At 37.4% G+C, this 20,595-nt stretch overlaps 1 protein-coding gene across 3 annotated transcripts in view; it reads left to right on the top strand.

Annotated features, from left to right (window-relative positions):
• ATPSCKMT (ATP synthase c subunit lysine N-methyltransferase) overlaps window positions 1-10,194 on the top strand; it is a 10,495-nt gene extending 301 nt beyond the window's left edge. For all 3 annotated transcript variants that reach the window (XM_085307063.1, XM_085307062.1, XM_085307064.1), the window contains exons 2-5: window positions 239-522; window positions 2,952-3,089; window positions 4,229-4,279; window positions 8,213-10,194. In XM_085307063.1, the coding sequence (XP_085163189.1) occupies window positions 244-522; window positions 2,952-3,089; window positions 4,229-4,279; window positions 8,213-8,407 (663 nt within the window). In that variant the 5' untranslated portion in view covers window positions 239-243 and the 3' untranslated portion in view covers window positions 8,408-10,194. The remainder of the gene's footprint in view (window positions 1-238; window positions 523-2,951; window positions 3,090-4,228; window positions 4,280-8,212) is intronic.
• The last annotated feature ends 10,401 nt before the right edge of the window (window positions 10,195-20,595 follow it).

Genomic DNA, 20,595 nt, shown 5'->3' with positions numbered 1-20,595 from the left:
CCCCCCCCCGCGTCAGACGGGCAGCATAAACACTATCTACCTTCTAAAAACTATCATTACTGAATAACTGAGCAGTTTATCTCCTCCAAACCAGTATAAGGACTTACACATGAAAACTTAAGAATCATTCAAGAGATACAAGTCTTGCATTTTTGATCCAGCATACTGCTTTGTCTGTTACACATACAATAAAGCAATTTGTGTGAGAAAAATACTCTTTGTTAATGTCTGCCTTCAGGAGTGATGTCGAAAGCGCTGCTGAGCAAGAGCCCCCCACCGAGCGAGCCCTCGAGCTCTAAGGACAGCTCGGGAAGAAGGAGCTGGGGGCTGTTGATCACTGGTGGCGTTGGTGGGACCTTGGTGGCTTTGTATGCTATTGCCACCCCATTCGTAATGCCAGCGCTGAGAAAAGTTTGCCTGCCTTTCGTTCCTGCGACTTCAACTCAGATTGAAAATGTCCTGAAAATGCTACAGAACAGAAGTGGTTCTCTGGTTGACATCGGTAGTGGGGATGGCCGTATTGTAAGTTATGTGGATGTATAATCTGTTTTTTATATAATCTRTCAAAAAAAGGGGTGAATTCCACTTGGGAACGATTTATACTGTGTATTGTGTTTTCTCATATTTATGAATTTTTCATCTCTGGTATTCAGTATAATGTAAATGCACAAAACCAAGAAAGATAGGCAGTTGATGCATGTAAGTAACCAGTGTTTTTGTTCTAGGCTTGCCTTAAGCTTAACAAGGTATCAAACAAAACCATAACCCCATCCTTTTGGCTGGAGGGGGCTGTACAGTGTGCACTCACTTAGAAAGTAATAGTTTCTAAAGAGCTGTGATTCCATGTACGTTCGTAGCTGCAGTATGTAAGGCTGTGAGTTTAAACAGAACTTGAAATAGTAGGAGAGATCACAGCTGAAAATTTCTGGAGTTGCTGCTCTATGCTTGTTATATAACTGTAGTATAAGAGTAAGAGGAGCAACAGATCACAAAATAAAAATCACTGTATCCTTAAAACTACAGTTTCACACCTTGTTTGTGCAGTGTTGGCTGCCTCATTTTAAAGTGTGTGTATATGTACGTATGAGAATAGTTTCAAAGAGGGATGATAATTACTGGAGGTGTGGAAAGGTTTCTGTACTGGGTATGATCAGAATGTCAGTACAGAGTTTAGTTGAAGGAAGATTCCATTTGAAAATGATGATGTAGGGGAGAAAGTTTTGCTGGCCTCAGATGTTTTCAGTATTACAGCAGTCATTTATTAATGTCAGTTTTTATGCAGAAATGCTAAGGGGTTTTTTGAAGTAAAGCAAGCTATTCTGTGATTGAGCTCAAGAAGTCATTGTGGTGGCCCTGGGTATAAATAGATTCAACAAGAAGTTAGGAAGACTTAAGAGGAAAGGTAACAAACAGTACTGTGCTTTCAAGATATTATCTAAACTCTTCTTTGTCAAAAGTGCTGGTGAGGGAGAGTGTTGTGATGAATGGACTCTTTTCTGTAGTTATCATATTTTGTGTAGCATTTTCTAACTGTCTGCTGCTAGTCGGTTTTAGCAACAGAAGGGTGTGTTAAGCAAGCTTTTGATGTGAGCACCTCAGATGTTTTGTATGTTACTGTTGTCCATGTTTCGTGTAAACGAGTCAACTGTAAGGAGCTATGCCTAAGTAGGAACAACAGAAAAGTATCTAGATAAGAAAACTGAATTTTCTGATGCCATGTCTACTTCGTATTCTTACTGACTTTCACCTGATTCTCCTGATTTTGGCTAGGTACTGATTTATATATGAGTGACTAAATGGAGACTGAATTTTGCTCTGAGAGCCAGGTGCCTAAAATTGCATTCAGTAATGCTTGGAATTGCCTTTGAGTATTTGYCCTCAAATTAAGCTGAGCTTGTGTTCTGATACTTCCAAATGTTTAGCACTTTTTCAGGTATAATTTGTAAATAAATATGAAAATATCTGTATTTCTAACATAGTAAACATGTCATATTTTGCTAGTATATCTACAAATTTATTCTAGTAAATTTACAAACTTTTTTTTAATAATCAGAAACATGCTGCTGTTGATATGATTTGAGATTTTTTTTTAATTTACTTCCTCCTGACTCCATCGTGCCTGTTCTGTAATTTGTAATTAATCAAGCTTTTCCTGAATTATACTTGACAGTAATCTTTCAAATGACTTAAACCTAGATTTTAATTTTCTACTAACTGACTTTTTTGTGTTTTCTTTGAAAAAATTCAGAATTACCAGATATTAATCTGTAGTTTGGACACAGTCACTATACAGTTTAACGATTCCAAATACAAGAGTCTTAATTTAAACACTTGCATTTGAAAACCACCTTGTATTATTTCAATTGTCTTTCACCATTTAAAATTATACGTGAAGTGTGGCATTGGAAAAAAGGTATATTGCGAGATACATTTGTTTTTATGCAAGTCAACTATTTACTTTCATATTCTGTCTGTTAGTAGGTCATTTTTGCTCTGATGCAGAGGTCTCTCAAATGCCTACTGCTAGTGCATCTGAAATGCAGGTGCTCTAATTTCAAGTGTTGGGCATTTCTGCTTGTGTGTTTTATGATTGCCTCAATGGTCAACTTCAAGGTAATGGCATGAGTATATTAAATTAAACATCTGTGTAAATTATAGGCATACTGCAGGTTTACAGCTTAGTTCTGTAAAGATTTAAGTGGTTCATTTTGTTCCTATGACTAAATCTATTAATTTCAATACAACTAGTAACATAATAGTAAAATGCAATTTGAGCTTTTGTTCACTTGTACTGCCAGTGTGTTTGGAACTGAAATCTGAGCGAGTGACTTACAAAGTGGATTCCATTGATTTCTATTGTAAATAAAATTATCCTCTTTCTCCTTTTGAGACTAACACATATTCTAGTGCACACTCTGTTCCAGAATGAAGGTTTGTTTCTTTCTTTGTAGGTGATAGCTGCTGCAAAAAGGGGATTCAAAGCTGTTGGTTATGAATTAAATCCCTGGTTAGTCTGGTACTCCAGGTATCATGCCTGGAGAGATGGGGTACATCAGAACACCAAATTTTATATTTCAGACTTATGGAAGGTAGGTGGTGAAATGCATAAGAATGAATGAATGAATTTGGGGGATCTCTGAAGAGAGTATGGAGTTTTCTGTAATTTGGAGATAATTCTTTAAAACAGCTAGAGTGCTTTCAGCCACCAGATGCTTCCTTGGGCTTAAAGTACTTAAATCCATACCAACTCGACGCTTGGCACAATTAACAGCTTTGCTGGTTTCATGCTTCTGTGATGTGCTGTCTTTTGAGACTATTTTCTTTATGGTAAAGGCTACTTGAGAATACTACTTCATACTTTAGTTGGGTGAATGATGTGGATTACTGTAATATCTAGCTTCAYTGAAAATTGATTTTTGGAAGTTAGTAACAAGACTCTAACTCAGTCATGTAACGTGAAAGATTACTATCTTGTTTGACTTTTCATTAGATAATCTTCTGGAACTGTGCAGTGCTTGATTTTGAGCATTGCTTTAAGATCGCTCTTGCTATTGCATACATGTAGCTGAGAATTTGTGGAGTTCACTCATTTGAATCAAAATTGCTTTTGTAATGAGATTTATTTTTTTGCCATGTTTATGACTGCCCTTCCCCGTTAGTCCTTTTTTTTTCTTTTTTAATGGCATTTTGTAATAGGCAAAGCAGATACAAGAAACTTGGCGAGGGGAATATGAATGTACTGTTATTAATCTCTGTTCAGAGGCAAGCATGGAAATCTGACTGAACTGGGAAAAACTCAGCCATTGGAATGCTTAGGAAGTTTTAAATCTATCCAGCACTTAACAGAAGGGGAGTAATTTTAAAATGTTTCTCATTTTAATATATCTAGAGGTTGTAAAAGAAATTTACTTACATGTTTTTACTCATGGCTATCTTCTGAATTGTGTGCATGTCTGAATTGATTTTTGTGTGTGCTACTGGAATTCATGCTGTATTCTTGACTTCAAGCTTTCTACTACTAAGCAATGTAAGCCGTCTTGTGTAGGGAAATTTGTGATACAGGCATGATATGGGATTTTCTTTCTTGCTTTTGGTCTTAAGCCCAAGGATTAGTTTGAAAGGAATGTAGTTAAAAGCATTGGGAAAGAATGGTACCAAGTCTTCCAATTATATATGCCAGTTCTCTTTAGGTTTTACACTCTTTTTTTTGTTTGTTTGTTTTTAATAGGTTTCTTTTTCCCATTATACAAATGTTGTTGTTTTTGGGGTACCTCAAATGGTAAGTTTTACTATTTTTTCATTGTCTAACTGTTTTAAGACCAAGACAGTACTAATAGCTTGACATATTTCATTATTGCCTACTAATATTCGTGATAAAACCTGGTACAGCTTGTAGCAGCATGCAGTGCTATAAAAATGTAAGTATGCATTTGAGATGTTTGAGCCCCAAATTTTAATGAAATTTGGAACCAGAGTGAAAACTGCTGTGCTTGTCTTTAGTTGCTTGGGAAAGGTGATTGGTTCTTGAAAATTTGCAGGGAGAGGATGGAGTGGGAAATACAACTGCTTTGCATGAACTACTTAGGGAAAAAAGTATTGAACTTCACTTACATTAGTCTCCTTTGGAGATACTCAAGGCTCGCCTGGATGCAACCCTGTCTAACATGCTCTAGGTGACCCTGCTGAGCAGGGAGGTTGGACTAGATGATCTCCCGAGGTCCCGTCCAACCTTACCCATTCTGTGATTCTTCTCCAAAATCTGGATCACCTCAAATCGTCTAGCTACTGATATATTAAAATAATCCTTTCTTGCATGGGATAGGTTAGGAGGGGTTAGTAAGGGAGAGAAATACTTCTAATATAATTGATAGAATAAAAATACAAACCCTTCCCAAAAAGGAAAGGATCTGTATAGGAAGGGAAATACATTTTCACAGYGGACATGATGAACATTGTTCAAAATTGGTATGAAAATTTTGTTGCCAAAAGACTACTTCCATGGTATAATAGATGCATTTAGTCAGATTTTATATTCARTCTTGGCTTTCAGCTTTATCTGCTTTTCATTTCTCTTCTAGAAGGAAAAGAGAAAAGGGAACATCTTAATTACTTAATTTTTCTTGGTGTTTTAATTTATACYTAGAATCTTCAATATAGCTTGAATGCATATGGAGGAGTGAAGTGGAAATATTTTATATCTATTTCAGTATTGCTTCTTTCTGTCTGAAGGCAAATGTTTTTGTGGGATGAAATGGATGAAGAGCTTTATGTAATATTATACCATGCTGTTTAATAATATTTCTGCAGTAAAAACAGGAAGATACAACAGAAGAATGCAGTGATGCTTCTCTACTCTGGTGTTTTTTCTTTAATAGCAGTGGAAATAAATAAGATTCAAATTATATCTCCTGTAAAAACTGAAGTCACATGCATTTTTTTAATACTTCTGTAGTTGGCATATTAGCAAGAACTGTTATGCTGGCTATGCTACAGGCGTTCCCAGAGCTGAGTATCACTTGTTCTTTGGTTGGACTTCCAGGAGGGGATGATATTTTTGAAGGTTCTGTCCCTGGGATATTTCTTAAAAGTATGGAATACTTGGTTGCCTGATTTTGACAAGGATATAATGCAGTAGTTGTCTTTGAAGCAACTAATTTGAGGGGAGTTAGTGCACCCTTGCTATACTGAATGAGATCAGATTTGCTCAGTGGTTCATTTGATCTAGATATGAATTTGCAGTCAGAGATTCTGCAACTGTACTGAGAGCAAGAGTACAGATGAAGGAAGGCAGTAAAGCAGAAATAAATACCCTGGGAAAAATGTGAGCAAGTCATGTTGTGTAAACTTAAAATTGATAGCCTGAGACGGGGTAAATTAGTAACAGTTATAGGACTTGATATGATAATAGGAGTAGCTATAGGTCTCAGAATAATTTTACTTCATTAAATTCAGTAAATATGAGGTTAGATTATTCCAATTATTATATTTATGAAAAGGTTTTTCTGACCCAAACATATGAACTACTGTCTTTCATGAGAAGTAAGTTTGCTCATAATCCCCTTTAAATTTACATTGGAAGTTGTGGGTGCTTAACTTCTTGAGTGATTAAATTGATTTTCTAGAAACTAATACATTTTCTCTTTTATTGAGCGCAATAGATCTCTTAGCTTATTTAATAATACTAGTCTGGTTCGATGCTGTCACACTGCTTTTATTTCACACCCAAGGTTAGCTTACAGAGCTTGGATTTATTGATCTGTGGAGAAGGCGGCAAGACCTCTCTGTTCTTGCAAGCATCTGTGGGGAGGTGGGTTTGAGTCATGGAAGAGTCATGGGTTTTTGTTTGTTTTCGTTTTCGATAGGATCACAAAATACTCACCGGGTGTTGATGTTTGTAACTTCTGTTGTATTTCTGCTGTATAAATACTGTGCAAAAGATCTACAAAATTTTCAGTTTAATAAACATTAAAAAGTCTGATTAAAAAATACAGTATGAGTACGACAACTAATGGTATCAAGATTTAGATTAAGACCTTCTTTGGCTTTAGTTTAAGGATACAGTTCCTCTTGGCTGAGCTACGAAACTTTTCTAACTTAAGCTAATATAGACATGAGACATCACCAGTCTTCATAATTATAAAAATTAGCCTAGATCTATATTTGTGAACTGTATCAATTTCCATAACAACTTAGTCCTTCTTTCTCTAGTAACAGTTTGAGTGGTACCAAAGTGATCTTCTTTTGTGGTCTCCTATTTTGAGATACCAAAGTGGTCCTATTTTTCTAGTTTATTTAAGCTACAGTAGCAAAAGCGTTTAAAAGCATTTGCTAGATGGACAAAATCAGAGCACAGAATATTTAAAATATGTATATATATTCTTCTGCAACTTTTGTATATTAGATCTGTGAATATCATTTTCCTAAAGCAATTCATTGTAAGCCTACATTTAGCAATGGCAGGATGTTTCTTCAAAGGTACACCTTGCATGCATGTGATAGTGAAAGCTATGTCCAGCCTTTGGAAATACATTTTTTTTCATTCAGTCTTATTTTCTGGTATATTCTGTTTTTTCTATGCATATTATTTTTTTCTCTTTAAATTGTGTACTTCATGACTTAAATTGAGTTGTATTTGTAAATAATTGGTCTTGTCTTATCCTTTTAATATCTAAATATTATGCTGTGATAGCAAAGAAATAGATTTTAATATGTATTAGAAGTAACTTAAAGAGGCTTGCTACCATAATTACTCCCTGATACCTTTTGTAAAGTAAAAGGAATTCCAGATGGATGCATACTGATCTACTTAAGCATAACATCAGTCTTTTCCAAAGAATTAAAATGACTAAAATCTATCAAGCGTCATTTTTCAGAACATAATCACTTTCTAGAGTTGGAAAGAAATTCCTTTGAAATGTAGATGTGTTAATTCACTATTTCACTTAATGCATACCAAAATTTTCAAAATATTTACTGGAGATAGAGTATCTGACTTGGGCAGGGTATTGCTCTCTTCTGGCAGAGTAATGACACTTCCCTTGGTTTTTATGTCTGCTTAACTTCTGTAAATGAAAGAAGGTTGAATAGGCCCTCAGTCAAGCAGAGCTGCGCAGAGGTGTGTGCTGTTCGTATAGTACTGCTGCAGTGACTTAAGTGTGTATGTTAACAGACTGGAGCTAAGAAAGCTTAAATTCTGTAGTGTTAACCTGCACTTTATCATCACTGGCTCCAGTTTGCCTGGTTTTGAACATAAGAAATCTTAAGTGTCCCTAAGTCTGCCATGAGATAAACTAGAAATCATGAGACACATTAGTGTCTCAGTATGACAGTGGTTCATGCACCTTGAGATGTAGTAAGAAATTATAAGTTCATGGGGCTAAACTCTTTCTCTATAAAGAATCCCAGAAAGGAAAATTGAATGGGAACTTTCCAAGGCTTTCTTTTAACTTCTATTTTTTAACTGAGGAATTATCTACTATTCTTGATGCAATTTTTAAAACAGAGAATTTTTGCTCTTGCAGTTCAAAGAAAAACAGTCATTTTTCTAGCTTTAGATATCTTTGTCAATGCATCAAAGCTAGAATATATATAAATTAAATTGTTTTAAAAACTTCTTCAAACTTTAGACTTGTCTTGAACACCTGAATTACATTCTGAAGAGAATGCTTCTGTGTTRTACTGCTTCTGAAAGCCTTTTGGTTTTGCTCCACAGATGCCACAGTTGAAGAAGAAGCTAGAAGAAGAACTTGAGTGTAATGCCAGAATAATTGCCTGTCGTTTTCCTTTCCCTTGCTGGATTCCAGATCATACTACTGGAGAGGGAATAGACACTGTGTGGGCCTATGATCTGAAAGCTAACAGACATGAAACAAAATCCTTGGAAATGACAGCAAGGACAGAATTCTGAATATCTCATTTTTGTTTTATATTGAAATTTTCAACTTTGACTTCATCTCTTAGAAGATGAGATTAATGCTAAATAGCAAAAATGTAATATATCCTGGAGTTATAAAGTAACACTGAAATATGTTACTGATTACCTGAAAAAAAATAGAAGATCAGTGAAATGTATAAAGGACTTTATGGAATTAGTAAAACTTATGAGAAAGTTCTACAGAAATAGAGAACTTCAGTAATGAAAATGGCATAGTCACTACTGTTAAATGGAACATAAATAAGTTGAAATGTTCTACTTAGCTTATTTAAAATATGTATTCTTTTGATCCTGCATAGCATTCATTGTTGGTGATAAGTGATATGCAAATGGCTCCTCAAATGAGCAGTGATTCCCAAATGTCTTCACCAGTTAAGCTTAATGAGCATAATGCTGCACTTCTTATTTGGCTAGAGCTACGTATATCAAATAGTGATAAATACTGAATATGATGGCACTGATGGTTTACACTTTAGCTTTAAATAATTGCATTTTAAAGGTGTATATGACACACAAGCAGACATAACAAGTCATTTTTTTCATTAGCACAAGTGCTGTCCTTGATTAATATTAACGTATTTTTAACTTGTAACGTGGAGACAAAACTCTRAAAACAAGCTCTTAAGAACTCTTGCTGATATAAGCCTTTGTAAATGAGTATGATTTTTCTTAATATCTCTGATTGAAGGTCTCAAAAGTCACCTATGTAATAGTGAAGTGTCACTACTTCAGTTTGCTCAAACCTTGGGTAAAGTGTGTGTGAGAGCTGCTTGCTTGGTTGTGACATGAAGGCCTCTGATTCCAGAAGTAGTTGGTCTGACTAGCTTGGTTAAATCTGATTAGACCTGGTCTAATTTATTATGAGATTGCCAAGGAGGTCCTCAGTCAAGTTTTTTCCTCTTCTCTGAGCTGTCATCTGCTGAGATCTAAACACAAGTGGTGCAAGCTCTTCTGTCAGCCTCATGAAGTTTATCAAAGGAAAACTAACAATCCTGCACCTAGGGTAGAGTAACCCATGCAGTAGTATGCATTGGGCACCAACTGGGTGGAAAGTACCTTTCTAGAAAAGGACCTTGGGATCCTTAGTTGAACACCAGGTTGAATGTGAGCCAGCAGCAGCAATCAAGGCCAAACCTGTATTGGGCCATGTTAGCAGGTAAGGGAGGTGATTGTTCCTCAGCACTTGCAGATCTGCATGTGGCATAGTGGCCTAGTTTGGGCTCCTCAGTGCAAAAGAGATCTTGACATATTGGAGTGAGTCTAGTAGAAGGCTGCCAAGATAGTCAGGGAGCTGGAACACATGGTATTGAGGAAGAGGCTGAAAGAATTGGGTTTGTTCAGGCTGGGAAGTGGGCAAGGGACCTTAGTTGTTGTCTTTCTGCTGTACCTACTAGAAGAGACTGTGGAGGTGCATAGAGATAGGAGGGGAAATTTTGATTAGAGACAAAGGAAAATGTTTTCACTGTTAGAGTAGTCAAACATTGGAAACAGTTGCCCAGTGAGGCTTTGTTTTCTGAATTATGTCTCTTAAGCTCAGCATTCGTTCGTTCTTTTTCTTTTTTTTTTTAATTCTTTTTTTAATTCTTTTTCTTAATATAATGCGGGGTTTTCTGTTAGAGGCTTTGGCTGAAATGTTGGCCACATGTTTTTGGTATGCAATCCTTGAAAAATCGGCATAATACAATTCAATGAACTGCTAGCATTGGTTAAAAAAATTGTGTAAAACCTGCTTTCCATTAAATGTATAGGGTTATTTTTCAGCTTACTGTACATGTTGTATTCTTATAAAAATAAGTTTTTGAAAACACGTTGAGCTTGTAGCATAAAGCTTTGAGGTGAGCAGAAGTCTTTAAGGTCAGAAGCACTAAATTAATGGTTTTCAACCTGCAGTTTGTAGGAARCATCTGAGAAATTCACAAAAAGTAATTTAAAAAGCAAACTTAATATCAAGAGGTATATWTTTGCTACAGATGGTCAAGTCCTTCCACTGGAAAATTTTAAAGTGCCTGAAATAGACACTTCAGAGTCACTGAACTAAAAATATTGGGTTACATAAAACAGTAGTTAAATGGAAATTAGTTTATCAAAGTGACAGATTTTTTTTTCTGTTGTTGCTTGAATGGAAGACCTCTGCAGTATACAAATACATGAGCCTCTGTGCCCTTTCTGTTAAAACATGAAGCTACATACTGCACGTTGTGAGAGAAGTCGCATGATTTTACACATTCCTGTTGTATTCAAATGGATTCTAGCAGTTTAGTTACTCTGTGACAGATCTAGTTTAAGAGTTGAATTGTTTTTTTTTCTGTAGAAACAGCTTAAATACAGAATTTAAATTTTCAGAACACCTCATCAGTTGTCACGAAAGCCTGTTCAAAAAGCCCCTGGAACTTGTGAAAGTTCTTGATGCTGTAATATCTTCAACTGACCAAGCCAGAACTCTGCTTCCAGTGAGCAGAAATGTACCCAGCTCATGCACAGGCCCTCTTGATTCCACCGGGTAGGTCTTTGTGGCATTGATAGGGGATAAACCTGTCACATGTTTTGACGTGGGGTTTGCTCAGAATTCCCTGTACCAATTCTTTTTTTTTTTCTTACTTTGCACAAAATTGTTATATTTTCATTAGGCCAGAGGGAACACAACTGTTTCAGATGAGTCATGCTTGGGTTCTAGTACTCTAGCAAATTATGTCAAATGACATGCTCTGCTCTCTCCCTCACAGAAGAAGTGTTAACTGATACACATAAAATGACAGGAAAAAATAAGAGATGCATCTAAACAGACAGTACATGTTTACAGCACTTGAAAAAATAACCAGCATATCCTAAAGAGTTCAAGAAAACTGGAAGAAAAGCAAGTAAGTGATGGAGAAACATAGAATCTCTGAAATGCATGTGTAGGTTTGAAAAAAAACATTAAAAATTGGAAATAAAAACTTGGCAGCCTGGAAAATGTGTATAATTTATATATAATTATATAATTTATCCATTTCCTCTTCCAAAAAGTGATGCAGAACAGCAAACAGGAAGAAACTTCCCAAGAAGAAAAGATGAWTTTTTCTAAAGTGCCATTATAAAAAGTAGACTTGGAATACTAGAAATGTTATTTAAAAACACAGATATAGAAAAGAGTACCGAAAAATCATTAGAGGAAAAAATAAGGAAATGCATAAACCAAAAAGCATGAAACAGTTAAGTAAGTGTGTGTGKGGGGGGAATGTTAAGAACAGAAATCTTTTACCAAATGTGCATGAAAAATGTGAGAACTTGTACAGTCTAACTATGAAGAGGAGTTCCCTCTTCTTGCATGTAAAAAATGGCAATTTGAGGAGAGCAAATAGGATGTGCAATGAAAACCTGAGAGTCATTGCAACTTCTGGGAGATAAAAATGTGAGTGGTGTGAATGTAGCCAAAATCAAAGGATGCCCTCTCTCACTATAGTTCCTAAAATTTGGTGCTATGTTTTTCTAATGTTAKGTAGCTCTTTTCATCTTTAAACTATACTTTCTTTTCCTGTCTCTTCATGCTTTGTGCAAGCTTTCCAGGGTGCACACACGATGTACTATTCCCTGAATTGTCCACAGACATGTCCTCATCATGTTTATGCATATCTTATGGCTTCTTGCTCTTTTGTGGATATGATCAATACCAGGTCAGTTTATTTGCAAATACAGGTCATTCTAAAGATTTTGAGCAAGAGGAGAACAAGTAGTGGTCATGATGTGTGAATACCAATGTTGTTTAGTGATAAGGATGGTTGAGTCCCCTGTCCTTCAGATTCTTTTAGTTTCAATTCTCAGGGTTGGTAGTGTTAGCAAAGCCAGTGAGTAAAAGATTAGTAGCAAAGCAGCACTGTTGTGTGGTATTTTAAAGAAAACTTGTTTTCTAACATGATCATCAGAGGCTGCCTTCTGCTTTCATCTAAATTAAGTGCTTATTGTTTTGATAGAGAGTATATTCGTGGAAAAATGTAATTGAGATATTTCAACTAGTAAGCATCTTTACGTGTTTATTCTGTAAATTTTCAGATAATTTTTATTTACCTTTTTTCCTTTACCAAAAAATATGTTCATAGTGACATGATTGCGGATTTAAAAAGGAAGCTACATGTATCAACCTGAGAAGCTAAAGAGGAGGAAACAGCTTCTAATAAGAAAAAAAGCAGCTGGCTTCAGCAGTTGGCTCTTATTTAAAAAATGTTTTAAGTMTAGGTCAAATCCAGACTGACTTAATGAATGGTTTAAGTTTCTTAGGAAAAGCTAGCAGCTCTTACAAGCCTCCTGGATTTGCCATCTGTTTTTTTTTTTGTTCCTATCAAAATCCAGATCAACCTCTTCCAAGGATAATTTATCTACTCCACAAAGATTACCTAATCTAAACAGTTTGCCCAGAAATGAGAGAACTGGATGCTGAATCTTTCCTCTGTTTTGTCTGTAGCTCAGTTTTATTCATGTTTATCTATACTTCAGGTGATTGTGAATATCACATAACTGGACTGGAAACTTCTGGTTTGCCCACATGATTAATTCCTACACTGTGCCTCTACCGAAGACAAATTAGAGGTTAAAGTATACCTTTAATCCCTAAGTAATCAAAATATTCCTATCTCTGGTATAGTGTGGTCTGACTCTAGTAAAACTTTTCTTTACTACAAACATAAGGCTAGCTGTAGCTTTTGATTTACTTATCTTTGTATTCTGCCTGAGGCATCTATTTTGGCAATGCAAATCTCTCAGTTTCTGCATTAAAGTACACATCAGCTGTTTTATGGGGCTGGAGTGCCTTTATTGGCGTGTTGAGGAGTGTTCCCTCCTGGTGCTGGGTATCCAGATCATTCACCCTTTGAGCCTGTAAGTACCAACATTGTGAACGATAAAACTTTCTTGTTGGGGTGCTCCAAGCAGCACTGAATCCATGTGTCCAAGGATACCAGAGCTCACACTCCACAGCATATAACCCAGCCTATGTTTTCAGTGTAAGCAGGCTCAATTTTAGCTTCAATTATCTGAGTCAAAAGCCTGCGTAAAAAATCTTAATAGACTGGATGCTAAAAACTTGAAGCGTGCTGTCTTGGCATGATGGACACAGTATCAGTGTCTTTGGCAGGCTTCTATAATGAGTCCATTAGCACTGCTGAATTTGGTCTCTCCTGCAAATTAGGAATGCTGCCAAGCACGGGATAAACTCATTCTATTCCTCCTTCTGCCAAATAGTAATTTCCAGAGAACATTGTTCTTCAGTTTTGCGCTACTGCTTGTTTCTGGTACAGTCTAATCAAACTTTCCTTCACTGGAGGGAAAGACTTAACATCTRAGTCTTCCTTCACTGGCACAAAGGCTCTTTACCCTCAGTGGTCTCTGCTTTGGAGAGTCCCTCAGCAGTGCAAAGATCCTGCACCAGTACAGGTGGGAAAACCTTCTTTAAAATTCTAATTACTGATACAGTTGCTATTTATGAGGGCTATTATTAGGAACATCTTGGTTTTCCACCAGGACTCGAGATAATTATTTATTTTTTAAGGTTAGTGCAAGAAGGCCGTACTGTTTAAAGTCCTTATTAATGACCTGGATGATGGGACAGAGTACCCTCAGCAAGTTTGCGGATGATACTAAATAGAGGAGACCAGATGTTTCTGCTGCCATTAAAAGTATCTCAGCAGGCTGGAGAAATGTGCAGAGGAACCTCATGAAGGTTGAAACCAAGGGAAATGCAGAGTACTGTACATGAGGAGAAATAACTCCAACTACCACAGGCTTTGCAGAGTAAGATCTTGGAGTACTAGTGGACAAGTGGAACATTGAGCCAGCAATGTGCCCGTGTAGCTAAAAAGGCCAATAGCATCCTAGGCTGCTTGATGATGAGCGTTGCCACCAGGCCCGGGGAAGTGATCCTTCCCCTCTGCTTAGCRCTGGTGAGACCAGGTGGAGTGCTGGGCTCCCCAATAAAAGGAAGACATGGAAATATTGGAACAAAGGGCCACAAAGATGAAACACCTGACATATGAGGACAGGCTAAGAAGGCTGTGTTGCAGGATGACCAACAATCTTTACAGTCTTGGACTGTGTGGGTTTTGTGTAGGAGGGGGAGAAGGAGATTTACTGCATGACTCCACAACTTGTTTCAAAGATCAAAATTTACTACACAAGTTAAATGGTRCAAAGCAACAATTCATTAACAGAAACTTAGCTCAACTAGCATACTTATTTTCTAATTAAAGTGTAAGTTGTACTAATGGTAATTGCTTAGTAAACAGAAAAGCTAGCTAATGTACACTAATTTTAACTATCCAAATGAATGAACTAGGTAAACCAATTCTAGCTGATTTTACTCAGTTGCCTCAGCGGTCAACATACACTGAATGCCAGGGAAGTAGCTGTGGGAGGAMATCCCTGTCTAAGGAGTTCCACAAGTTGGCTGGCCTGCTGTTGTGTGTGAAGAGCCAAAGATGGCCTCTGGGGCCAAACTATGTATACCCTTCAGGGGAAGGTACAGTTGCTAGGCCAGATGCAGTTCTCTTCATGCAGTCACAGTCCCTAGGTTTTGGCTGCTGCAAGGTTCAAGTCTCCTCAGTTGTTGTTATGATGATTGTACTCCCCAGTCGTGGACTGGGGAGGCGGCTGAACACCTCCAAAGGCAGGCTGGCTGCCTTGAGTCGCACTGAAGAAAGGAGTTTGAGTGATGATGAATGAGGAGGATGCTTTACTCCTGCAGTGGTGGTCCCAAGGAGAGACCCCATAGCTAGGGTAAGGAGGAGTAAATTCCAGACAAAACAATGAACACTGCCCCAGCAGTGAAAGCTGGTATGATCTCTCACACCTGTCAGTCCTTACAGGAGGAGATAGTTCCAGACCACCACCATTAACCCTGCCCCAGCAGTGAGAGGACAGTTTGTTTCTCAAGGTTCTGGCACCTAAACAGGCCTTCCTTATCTCAAAGTCTTGATATCCCTTCTTTGGACTGTGGGGCATAGGAGTGAAAGCAGGTATTAATTCTCAAGGTCCTAATGCCCAGGCAGGCCTTATTTCAAAGTCCTGATGTCCTCCCTTTCAGAGCGTGAGGCCTGGGAATGCAGACTGCTTGTAACTGGGGCTAGATGGCAGGGGGGGGGAGGGGGAGCTGGGAGCATCCCCCACACGAGCTGGGGCTGTTTAGACTGGAAAGGAGAAGGTTCAGGGGCATTCTTATCAGTGTGTATACATGTTTGATGGAGAGGATTAAAAAAAATTCTTGGTGGTATGCAGTGAAAGGACAAGAGGCAATGGGCATAAATTGAATTACAAGGAATTCCACTTAAGAAAAGTGTTTTTGCTTTTGTTTTGTTTTAATCTGAGGGTTGCCAAACAGTAGAAGAGGTTGCTCAGAGAGATTGTGGAGTTTCCATCCTTGAAGATGTTCCAAACTTGACCAGACATGGTCCTGTGCAAACTGCTCTGATTGACCCTGCTTTGAGCAGAGTGTTTAGACTAGATGATCTCCAGAGGTCCCTTCCAACCTCTAGAGTTTTTGTAATTCTGTGAAATTGGCTTGTTGCTCAGACTGTATTGCCACAATGTTATGGTCAAGATTACACTTTGAGGCTACTATTTCAGAAGATCTATTTCCTTGCCTCAGTCATCACTGTTGCTACAGAGTCTTGGAGTCGCAGGTCTCCCTCAATCTCAGTTTGTCTTTTGGGGAAATACCAGAACTCTGGACGCTAAGTTATACTGTGTGGGCTGTATTAAATTCTTATGCAGCTGGAGATCTTCCGCAGTATGTGTGACATGCACCCTTACATACTTTTCACTGCAGCAGCCAAAAACTAGGGATTGTGACTGCATGAAGAGAACTGCTCCTGGCCTAGCAACTGTACCTTCCCCTGAAGGGTATATATAGTTTGGCCCCAGAGCCCATACCAGGCTCCCTCTCAGCTTTTTAAATGTGGTTTTGTTAGGCTTATTGTATCAGATCCAATTTATTTCYTAAACATGGAGGTGTATGCTAGCGTTTTCAGGTCTTTGGTAGCGTAAGAATTTTTTTAATGCCTAAGAATGTGCTATTCCATCTTCTTTCTTAGCTATTGTACTAGGTACTCGACTGGTAATCTTCCAGCCCAAGTATCCATTTCTGATATTTTGAGAATACTTTGTTTTGACTATGGGTGGTGAAGTCGCTGTGTTTTGGTCTGTCTGGCTGCTCTTTTTCTTCCCATTGTCCTTTAGAAAGGACTTCCATTGTGATCTTGCCTAATTGTCTGTGAATGAGCACTTTCTTCCTCTTGGAAATCTAATAACTCTAATAGGATCTGAATTTGTGCTTATATATTCTAAAGGGCACTATTTAAGCTCTTGAGCAAAATCAAATAAGCTGTTCTCTCTGCAAATGATTTTTCTGGTTTCTGTTGCCTCAGGTAATAAGGGAGATTCAGATGTTGATCTTACATAGCCATCATTTATCCATAATGGATATGGTATCAATCCAAGGTGTCTTCTGATTTTTGTTTAAACTAGGATGTTAGGCCCTGTGCTTTCTCATTAGAGGAGTTTCTTCACAAAATGTGCATCAAGATTTTTCTGTTTTTAATGCAGAAGAATAAGCCTCCTAGAATTTAGCATTCTCTCTGTCATGGACCATATATGCCAAACATCAAAGATAATTTGTCAGATAATTAGGAATCTATTCTGAGGATATTGGCTGTAATTAAAGCATGCATTGCAAGCTACTTTTCTTGGTTCTTCTCAGAAAGATCTCTAGCTCCAAAATCTTGCGTGGTTACCTCAAGCTCCACTAAAATTTTCAGTTATCAAAACTACGCTGCATTTTGTAGATCTGAACTGAACTCTTTTCAGGGAGGACCCTGAGGTTCCTATCCAGGTAGTGTCACCACTGTTACAAATTGTCCAATTTTCCAATTGTCGGCTTCACAAAGTTATAGATGTGTTGCACTAACCAGAGCTCTGAGAGTTGTAGTTCACAGAATCACAGAATGGTTGAGGTTGGAAGGGGATCCCTGGAGATCATCTAGTCCACCCCCCCTGCTCAAACAGGGTCCCCTAAAGCATGTTAGACAGGATTGTGTCCAGGAGGGTTTTGAGTATCTCTAGAGAAGGAGACTCCACAGCCTCTCTGGGGAACCTGTTCCAGTGCTCTGTCACTATCACAGKRAAGAAATTCCTCCTCATATTCAGGCTGAACTTCCTGTGCTGCAGTTTGTGCCCATTGCCCCTTGTCCTGTTGTTTGGCACCACTGAAAAGAGTCCAGCCCCATCCCTTGAGACCCCCCCTTAAGGTATTTGTAGACATTGATAAGATCCTTTCTCAGTCTTCTCTTCTCCGGGCTAGACAGTTCAAAGATCCTTTCATCTATTTGTCTGCTCCTTATCCTTCTCATCTTTTAATATCGCCTTAGATATCTGGTTGAAAKGAAAACAGTCTGGCCTTTATACCTCAAAGGAAAGAAGAAGAGACTGCTTTGGTACTGCTCTAAGTATTGTTGGGGAAAACAGTTCATCTCAGAGGACTTGAAGTTTGCAAACAGTCAGAGAAATGCACAGATATCTTTAGACGAATACATCCAGAATATCTTGAATTCTGGTAACTGGTATTTTTTTTTTAGGCTGGAAATATAATAGACTCCCCTAATGCTCCTATAGTGCTTAATGTATAGCACACTTATTGTGGGGCAAGAAGGGAAGAAATGTGAGGGAGTAAGCAAGCCTGATCTCTGGACTGTTTTTGCATCGCAGACTGGAGTGGTTTAAAAAAAATGAAGCAATGACTAGTAACACTGACAGAATTTAAAACACTTTTAAAAGTATTTTATGACCCTTACATGTGTGAGAATAATATCTGGACTAGTAGATTCTATCAATTTTCCTCATATTCTGTGGAAGTTAAATATCTTAGATACTTTATTTTCCATTATTTGACTTGTTTTTCCGACAGGCAGAACGTCTGCTAACTTGCAAGAGCACTCAAAAAAAAAAAAAAAAAAAAAAATTGATCAACCATTCCTTATTTTCATGGATTCTTTTAGAAATCAGCTCTGTTGTGCTCTGTGTGTAGTTTTTAATTAACTTTGAAATTATACCAATAAAACTACTGTAATCAATGTAGTTAAATGTTTCCTGTCTCCACTAGATTATTCTAATAATAGTGTGATAGTAAGAGATCAATGCTAAACCTATAGTCAGTTTTCATTTTTTAATAAGTTTTGCTCCTTACAAACTTCTTTTGCAATCCAATAACAACTTTTATGTGGCAGTAAAAATACCACAGTGTATTGATATAATGAAAATGTAAGAATAATCTTCCTGAACTAAACCTCTGGTAACAGACTAAACTAAATGTTATTGCATGGAGATTCTTAGGTTGGAAAAGACTCAAGACTTTTCTCCCTTCAGTAGATGTGTGTTGTTTCCATTAACTTTGAAGGAATTTGTATGCATGTATTAAAAGAAAAGAAAAGGTATAAAACTTGGCAGTTGGAGTGCTAGTTGTTAATTTGCATTCAGCTCCACAGTAAAATATAACACTTAAATAGCGGTATTTGTTCTAAAACTGCTACTGAATGGTAAATCTACCAACACTTCTGTAGACTTGACTGATGCTATCTTTACCCTTTGCAACTGGAAACCTGAAACACAGAGCTACTGTGTTCCAGACCACCAAAGCAATCAAAGGCAAAGCTGTGATTGAAACAGAGGAGTTTTTTGCAGCTGCAACTGCACATCTGCAGTTCCAGCTGAGCGAGGGCCTTTTTGGATGGCTACTCCTGAGGGTGGCAGCACCTGTGTATCACAGCTGATGCTGCCAAAGGTGTAATGGTCAGATGGTCACATAAACCGTTTAGTTCCTTCTTACACCTACTGTGGCTGTCTGTCAGCTCTGTGGTCTCGGTTTTGCTTTCCTCAATCTCAACTTAGCTGTTACTATGTTTAGCATCTTACGGTCGTGGCTTTTAAATATGTTTGGACCCTTCTGTCAGTTTATAGATGATGTTTTGTAGTAAGATTTTTATTATTTGCACTGAAGTGAATGACTTTGCACAGTGTACTATGTCTTGGACTATTTTTGTGTGATAGTCTGGTTCTTAGTATATTTTCTACCTGTTACGACAGAAAAGTTCAAATATCTTTGGTAATAGGAGTAGTAAATACAGATCAGTTGCAATCCAGCATAGATGTTGATACCTTCCTCTTGTTTTTTACAAACTGTATCTATATATAATGTACACATGCATATATATGGGTATGTATATAAATTAAAACTTTTTAATTTTTTGTCTTTTTTTCTTTTAGTTAATTCCCTGTGGACACTTTGATAAATCAACATAAATTAAATCTGATTTTTCTTTAGAAAGTCATGAAATTATTTTTCACAGCCTGTTTTAGTAAGCCTACGTGTTCTCATTATTCACTTTTTCTATATTTGTAATTATTCATGCGTGTAAAAGAGATGACCAGAGAGAAGAGCCGTAGGCTTAATGACTTATCCTTCATCAAAATGGCATGTAAAACTGATTGAAAGTTTTCTGTTGGTCAACAACCCTTGCTGTTGTAACTCTTTCCTGACAAGTCCAAACTCACGTGACCCTAACATTCTCTGGTTCAGAGTTTCACTGTATGTTCACAGTCCATAGTGACCAGGTACTTGCAGGGCTTCATCCAGTGTGTTCAGCTGTGGAGAAGTCACAGCAAACTGCTTTCCTCCTTATGGCCTCCACACACATTTCGATGAAAATTGCCTTTTCAGAGATTATTAGTTTTCTTAAAGAGTAGGAAAAATCTTCTATGTGCTGTGTTAATAAGGAGACTACTATCCTTTAGCCTAACTCCATATTTCTTATTAAAGTATCTTCTAAACTATCTTCTAAACTATCTCTAGAATAATTTATCTTCTGAATCTTTCTTCCTGTTAGGTTTTTAACCAAAGCCTTATTCTGTTCTTAGTGAAATAGGAAGTCTGTTTTGCTTATGCAGGATTCTCTCTGAAGCAGGTTTATGTTACTGCGGAAATGATTAAAGTATAACTTTAATCTGGAGTTCAGCAAAGTAAGTTTTGGACTGCCTTCAAATCTGATGTCAAGTACCTAAGAAAACTGTCTGAATGGTTATCTTAAACTTTCATTAGAGTTAAAGCAGTTTTTCTTGCATGGACAAGACAGTATAATAACTACATT

Source organism: Rhea americana, unplaced genomic scaffold (assembly GCF_003343005.1).
Source record: "Rhea americana isolate MKP2758 unplaced genomic scaffold, rheAme1 scaffold_251, whole genome shotgun sequence".
Taxonomy (NCBI): domain Eukaryota; kingdom Metazoa; phylum Chordata; class Aves; order Rheiformes; family Rheidae; genus Rhea; species Rhea americana.
Note: the sequence above shows the minus strand (reverse complement) of the source record. Positions and strands in the feature narration are given on the sequence as shown.